The sequence below is a fragment of the Colias philodice genome, chromosome 24, assembly GCF_061535455.1.
Source record: "Colias philodice isolate Cphi_HAF_F1 chromosome 24, ilColPhil1 Martin Lab GWU primary, whole genome shotgun sequence".
Lineage (NCBI taxonomy): Eukaryota > Metazoa > Arthropoda > Insecta > Lepidoptera > Pieridae > Colias > Colias philodice.
In genome coordinates this window covers 5,204,420-5,212,124 of record NC_143109.1, presented here as the reverse complement: position 1 = coordinate 5,212,124, position 7,705 = coordinate 5,204,420, and the positions used below count along the sequence as shown (strand labels likewise).

Sequence of the window (7,705 nt, the reverse complement as noted above, 5' to 3'; positions counted from 1 at the left end):
TGGATTTTGTATATTATTAAACAACGCTATAGTGAAATCCAATAAGTATTGTGTATATTTGTTGTAATTCATTAATCATACTACACACATTTTATAGTGCATTCTGAAATAGAGGTAAAATAATTTGGAAAATCCAAAAGTGCACGCCTCATAATTTTTTTTAATAAATATTTATTAATTATTATTTTTGTTTATTTAATAACAATTAAACCACATCGAATCAGACCCTGAAAAATGAAAGGGTTCTATTCCTGAGCATACTCAAGCGTAAGAGAAAAAAAAAGACTCGATTAGTAAAGTATTTCGGTCGCTATCGTGTTAACAAGAAAAAGGATCCGCACATACAGACAAGCGGACGTCCAAGACAGAACTTTTTTAAACTGTTTTTTAACTAATTTAAATAACAAAAATGACATCAAAAATATCATGAACGTTAAAAATAGTGTTTTTTCTTAATATGTGTGTGTATGTATTATCTTACAAGTGCAATGTATGATACATAAAGACATTTTAAGTTTGAAAAATCAGATGTTTTGCGCGAAGTGACAGTAGTACCCACCTCAACGCTTCGCTTATGAGGCGTGCAAAAATAAGTACCTAGAGGTTCAATTAACATTACAATATCATTGAAGTAATTGCAATATAAATCGCACAAATGCTGCAACTAGAAGCGTTTGTGGATGAAATAGAATAAACAAGTAGGTATGGCAAAATTTTATGGAACATTGGTTTTTAAAGAATTAAATAAAATAATTTGATTTTGTCTTAGTGTTTTATTGTACCCAATTACATATTCATGACAATACTCAAGATTACTCTATTGTATTTTGGTTTATTGAAATAGTGGCGTTATTGTAAGAATCTGAGACTTGATTCTGTTGCCTTAACCTAAACTTAAAAGGAATGCCTTAAATACTATATTCTATCTAATGACTCCAACATAATAATGCTGTTTCCTCGTATTACCTGTAAAAAACAAGTTGCACATTAACATTATCATTATAAATTTGATTCAGTAAATTAAGGAATAGTTACTCATGCTTCTTCCTATATCCTAAATGTTATTGACGAGACTGATGTCTATTACTGTATGAGCTATTACGCACTGTCGACCAGTCGCTGGCGACTCAGTCGCCGGCGACTGTGACTTACTATAGTTTAAATAGGGGCTTGCGCACTTAGTCGTCAGTCGTCCAGGAGTAAGTCCAGGTCTAAGACTGGTCGACAGTGCGTAATAGCTCTATATGTTGAAGGTAACATCTGGCCGTTAATCAGTCATTTTATTAAGATCCTAACTTCTTTAAAATCGTGCCATTCAACCAACGGTGAATGATATTCAGCTATTTACTATAACAGCAAAATATTAAACTATTGGTCAAGACAAGTCATTCGGATTTTCCAAGGATCCAGATCGAGATGCATCTTTCCCATTTGCAGGTGAATTATAAACTATGCCTTGTATATAGGGTATTATGTGCAATAAAGTTACAATATTATTGGTATTTCTGTGGTGAGGTTAGCTAAAGTCAGACTTTAGCTATTAAAATTTCAATGAAACTATTATGAATAAAAAATTATGAATACTGACGAACAGTTTCTTATTCACTCATACGTGAATAGTAAAGACATCAGCCAATTAGTTTATAAAATGTTATTTTAAACAGCTGCTTATCATTCATATCATCTTTTCCAATCATGGCCATTAATAGAAAGGTGTTAATATTAGAAAAAGAGATTAGGCTCTTAATTAAACGACATATTATGAATGCACAGAATAGATGAATGTATAATAATTGTCCCTAAAATTCTGCTAATCACTTTAAATACTGAAATTAAATTACGTACAACCATGCCGATGTTATTTCTTTGTCCATCTTTACATTCTTCTACCGATTCATCCAGCACAAGATTCATGAACGGATCAAAACCTCGTAGGACACCAGTCACAGCCCGACCGGCGTTTAATTTTATTGAAAGCTTTTTATCCATGAACCTGTAAAAATATAAAAAACAATCATATTTACCTACTTTCCACCGATTAAACACGCAAAGGAACAAAGATAGTATCAACAAACATGATTAAAAAAATAGTAAGGTTATGTTTGGGACGCTTATTGTTTTTACAATCTCACTCACTTTTTCAACTCTGGTGGATGAGCTTTCGACATATTTGGAATAAATGTATACGGCTTCTGTTTTAAATATGTGCGATAATCGAAATTGCGATATTACTTTGAAATTAAGTTAAAAAGTTAGGTACTAGTTCCGGGCCGCGAAAATTAAACCATAGATAATAAAGTTTTGTGCCACAGATTCACAGAATTATAAATTATTTCAGTGCTGCCAGTTGACATCTGCCACCTCAAGCATAGACATAAGTTTAAAATAAACTTCCTCATTTTAAATAATAAATTAATTTATGTTTTCTATTCTTTCCATTTAAAAATTTACAAGACACATCCAAGCCTATTGTCTCTATAAAGTTACAAATATTTAGTAGATGCTATATTTCTATCTAATATTTTATAAAAATACAATTGAGTTGCTCAGATGTGTAATTAAACTTTTTTACTAATTGATCTTAGAATTTCAAACGATAAAAAGTTGTTATAAAAATAGAACAAATTAAAGGAGTTCTATGTACATAATTATGTAGTATATGTTTATTTGGAAATTGGAATATTCTCAGGGAATATTACACTGTGCTCAATGCTGTCACATGAATGTGACGTAAAAAAAGATTGTCATCGGTGTGTTATCTGTGACTAGATAAAATGTAATCAAAGAAAATGGTATGGAACAACCATGTAAGTCAAGTGGAAAAACTTATATTTAAATTGGCAGAATAATAGTCATCCAAGATTTTCCCGTACATGCATCCCTTGTCTATGTAACAACAATAGCAACAAGTAGACAGCTGGGAGGATGGATGCTGCGATATCCATCCTTTTCTCATGTAAACAGTTGCGGTTTGTGTTTAAAATATGAATTTGTAACATTCATATGTAAAATTTGGATTTGTGGAAAGTTTGTGATTGTGATTTTGTTAAAACATGGATGAGTCCGGCATTGATATGGGATACGATCTCGCATCCCTCTTAACTAATGATTTTAATGTGGACCAGAAGATTTTAGAAGAGATGACTACGGCCCAGCATCACCAAGATTTTATGTTCTACGAGCTCAAATCAAAAGCTGTCCCAGTAACAGAAAGGTGAGTGGTAAACACGTGATCCTAGAGCATTGCAAATTTGCGACTAAATATTGCGAATATTTATAGATCTTATTTTTATACGTATGAGGAACAATTCCTTTGAAGACGTCGTTCGCGACCCTGAAATATGACTTGGCACGAACCCCAGTTCCAAATATTTGTTTACGTCCATTCTACGAACTTTAGTGCGGTTCCTTTGCTACATCATAAAACTTAACTTTCTAACCCGCAATCCTTTGACAAACGTGTTTCTTGGGCTGTATAATAAAAATAATTTGGAAAATCCAAAAGTGCACGCCTCATAATTTTTTTTTAATAAATATTTATTAATTATTATTTTTGTTTATTTAATAACAATTAAACCACATCGAATCAGACCCTGAAAAATGAAAGGGTTCTATTCCTGAGCATACTCAAGCGTAAGAGAAAAAAAAGACTCGATTAGTAAAGTATTTCGGTCGCTATCGTGTTAACAAGAAAAAGGATCCGCACATACAGACACACGGACGTCCAAGACAGAACTTTTTTAAACTGTTTTTTAACTAGTTTAAATAACAAAAATGACATCAAAAATATCATGAACGTTAAAAATAGTGTTTTTTCTTAATATGTTTGTATATGTATTATCTTACAAGTGCAATGTATGATACATAAAGACATTTTAAGTTTGAAAAATCAGATGTTTTGCGCGAAGTGACAGTAGTACCCACCTCAACGCTTCGCTTATGAGGCGTGCAATAATTACAAGCTGTGCAATGTGCGTATGTATGTGTAGATTACATTAAATATGCAATATTATGTAATCTAAAAGCATTCTTATTGGAATCTTGTAAGATTGATGTATGATTTACAGGCAGGTATTTATTGGCTGAGTTACAGCGTAACTTCCGTTAGTGAATAGTTTTTAGTTTTTTTCGCGGTTTTCGTGTTCCCGGCTCATTGCCAGGTTTTTTTTGTTAATTTGTCACGTTCAGTTACGTGCTCCGCGGGTCGAAAGAATTCGATTATGCCGATATTTTAAAGACCACTACTTTCAAAATTGACCTCCTTTGCTAAATGCTATGTCGGGGTCGACGCGGACGAATCGTCGTCACATAGATTCAACAAGTCACAAGATTGGGAGAAACATCAAAAATTACAAGAATAATAATTTACTATTTTAGTCTCAAAGTTCGATTAATAATAATTAGGTAGTTTAATACCTATGATCTAGGTTTATGAATGTTGCCGATTACCTATCGTACATTTGGTGTTTAATTTTATTAACCTTTCATTTTTCATACAATTCATCAAAATCAACTCAGCCAGCAAGTAGGTACGGTGTTATCGTAACAAGTCTAAAAACAAAACAGCAAACATTCTCCCTGGTGAAAGGTATAAAAACGTAATATTACGTTGTCTCATAATTCGCTACAACGCGCGGCATGTGGCATAATAAATAGATGATGATGACGTATAATTTTATGTTCTTCATGTACATTTGTATCAACATTAATCGGCTATTAAAACGACACTAAAAGATTACAATCGTCTGTATACAGTGTAATGTATGTACTATATCAATAAATTGACCTCCGCGAATTTTATATCGAAGCCAATTTGTCAAAGCTTCCGCGCTAAATAATTATCATTTTAAATTGAATAATTGAAATAAAATTGCTATTATTTAAAAAAAATAATATGCATAAACCTGCGTCATAATGTGCTATCATTGTCAAATAAATAAAAATTGGGTACGGTAGGTTCATTAAATCAACGCATATAATTGTATTGTATCAATGATTAGGCAAACAATTCACTGCAAACACTGCACAGAAAAACTGCTAATATTTTTATTGCTGACCATACTTTTTATCGAGCTTTGACAGATCAAGGCCATTGACGCGTAAAATCTTATTTCAAACGTTTTGTACCAATAGCCGGTTCCGGGTCCACACAGAGCAAGCAGCCTCACGAAGCAATTTCTTTTGAAAATTTTGTCATACAAAATAAGTATGGGAACCGTCAACCGTTAACCCGCTACACCGGGTAGGTACCAAACACCTATAAAAAATCAGCGTGAAATAGTAGCGTGCGAATGCTACTGTATTTCCTTCGGTGAGTGGCGGAGCTGGAGGCCCGTATACTTTTCCATAGTTACTCTTCCTAATCCTTTCCTTTACTCATTTTATCATTCCTTTTTTTATCACCTTCCCCTTTAACGTCGGCAATCCAGGCAGTAATGTCTGCAAACGATCTCGCACCTCTGCAAATGTTCATGGGCGTTTGTAGCGCTTTCCATCAGACGACCATGACGTAAAAAGAAAAGATCGATCCGCCAAGCAACTCGCTCTGTGAGGATCTGCCTATTGAAGATGGCTCAGAGAATAAGATAAGCGTTATGATATGTTAGTCCATTGAATAAAAAGTCCTAGAGTGCGTGAGTTAGTAACGTAAGATGTTTCTTCGGAAACATGTCAAGAGTCCCTAGGTAATAAACATACTAAAACCCCGGGCCACTAGGAGGAGCCCCGGAGTGGGGGGAGGGGGGAAATGGGTCCATTTTTTCATTTTTCGCTTAAATCTCAAAAACGGTACATGTTAGAGAGAAACTTTCAAGGAAAAGTTGAAAGGCCATAAAATTATCTACAAGTTGTACCTCAATCATTTTTTCCTATATCCTACCGTTTCTGAGTTATACGCAGTAAAACATGATTTTGGCTCAAACAATTTCCACATCAATCGATCAAAAAATATTTCTTTCTTCCAAAAAACTAAAATGTGCAACTTGTGACCGGTACTGATAGATTGCTCTTAATTAGGTCTATAATTGGTAAAATAAACACATTCCTCCATGGAAGCCTTTAGGAGGAATCGATTGTAAAAATACTATATTAGGGTAGTTTGAGTTACTGAACTTTATCTTTTTATTTTTTTCTTCCAAAAAACTCAAATGTGCAACTTGTGACCAGTACTGATAGATTGCTCTTAATTAGTTCTATAATTGGTAAAATAAACACATTCCTCCATGGAAGCCTTTAGGAGGAATCGATTGTCAAAATATTATATTAGGGTAGTTTGAGTTACTGAACTTGATCTTTTTATTTTTTTCTTCCAAAAGACTCAAAAGTGCAACTTGTGACCGGTACAGATAGATTGCTCATAATTAGGTCTATCATTGATAAAAATACTAGATTCCACCACGGAGGCGTTTACGGGGAATTGAATTTTATTAGGGTAGATACGATACTTGAACTTTTTATTTTTTTTCTTCCAAAAAACTCAAAAGTGCAACTTGTGACCGGTACCGATAGATTGCTCATAATTAGGTCTATCATTGATAAAAAAACCAGATTCCACCATGGAGGCGTTTAGGAGGTATTGAATTTTATTAGGGTAGTTGCGATACATGAACTTTTTAACTAACTACCGTAATAAAATTCTATTCCCCGTAAACGCCTCCATGGTGGAATCTGGTATTTTTATCAATGATAGACCTTATTATGAGTAATCTATCTGTATCGGTCACAAGTTGCACTTTTGAGTTTTTTGGAAGAAAAAAAATAAAAAGTTCATGTATCGTAACTACCCTGATAAAATTCAATTCCCCGTAAACGCCTCCGTGGTGGAATCTGGTATTTTTAGCAATGATAGACCTAATTATGAGTAATCTATCAGTACTGGTCACAAGTTGCACATTTGAGTTTTTTGGAAGGAAGAAATATTTTTTGATCGATTGATGTGGAAATTGTTTGAGCCAAAATCATGTTTTACTGCGTATAACTCAGAAACGGTAGGATATAGGAAAAAATGATTCAGGTACAACTTGTAGATAATTTTATGGCCTTTCAACTTTTCCTTGAAAGTTTTTCTCTAACATGTACCGTTTTTGAGATTTAAGCGAAAAATGAAAAAATGGACCCATTTCCCCCCTCCCCCCACTCCGGGGCTCCTCCTAGTGGCCCGGGGTTTTAGTATGTTTATTACCTAGGGACTCTTGACATGTTTCCGAAGAAACATCTTACGTTACTAACTCACGCACTCTAGACCCCCCTTGGAGGGACTCATTCAGTGGACTATGTTGTTGATACGATTTTATGTAGTCGTAATTTATTCCGTTTTAACTATTAACGATTGTTGGAGCCTGTGCATCATTCGTGAAATGATTTTTATGAAGCTCTGTTCTCTGTATATTTAAAGAAGAGTAAATTAGCATTTGAAATAGAAAATATCCGTTGATTAATGTTAAATGTGTTAAATGATGCGAATCCAGACAGCGAGTCATACCGTCTTAATAACTGTAAAAATTACGAAAATAAAAATGCTTCATTGAATTAGGTACCTACCTCGATAGAACGGGGTCCAATCCAAGTTCAGAATACTATTATTTTCACTTTTGGTAGGATAATTGACAATTATGCTGTAGGCGTATTTTTCCGCGATGACAAAACCAAAGTAAAGCACAAAGGGCAAAGCATTTATTTGGATTTTCCGCGAAACAATATTCTACAA

General features: G+C 33.8%; 2 protein-coding genes across 2 annotated transcripts in view; one reads left to right on the top strand and one right to left on the bottom strand.

Annotated features, from left to right (window-relative positions):
• Positions 1-753: 753 nt before the first annotated feature.
• Positions 754-2,300, bottom strand: SNRPG (small nuclear ribonucleoprotein G). Its single transcript, XM_089710398.1, has 3 exons — positions 2,137-2,300; positions 1,846-1,993; positions 754-966 (listed from the first exon to the last, which is right to left on the bottom strand). Exons 1-3 carry the CDS (start codon positions 2,166-2,168, stop codon positions 916-918), a joined length of 231 nt encoding a protein of 76 aa, XP_089566524.1. The 5' UTR covers positions 2,169-2,300; the 3' UTR covers positions 754-915.
• A 472-nt stretch (positions 2,301-2,772) lies between these two features.
• Mitf (transcription factor Mitf) overlaps positions 2,773-7,705 on the top strand; it is a 105,003-nt gene continuing 100,070 nt past the window's right edge. The window contains exon 1 of the mRNA XM_089710247.1: positions 2,773-3,214. Coding sequence (XP_089566373.1) covers positions 3,054-3,214 — 161 coding nt within the window. The 5' untranslated portion in view covers positions 2,773-3,053. The remainder of the gene's footprint in view (positions 3,215-7,705) is intronic.

Bases quoted from the DNA above. Each gene is read 5' to 3' on its own strand.
- SNRPG (XM_089710398.1), bottom strand. From the start codon at position 2,168: ATGTCGAAAGCTCATCCACCAGAGTTGAAAAA. The intron at 1,994-2,136 runs GTGAGTGAGATT...ATATTTTTACAG, and splicing joins CATCCACCAGAGTTGAAAAA to GTTCATGGATAAAAAGCTTT. The intron at 967-1,845 runs GTACGTAATTTA...TGTTTTTTACAG, and splicing joins GAAATAACATCGGCATGGTT to GTAATACGAGGAAACAGCAT.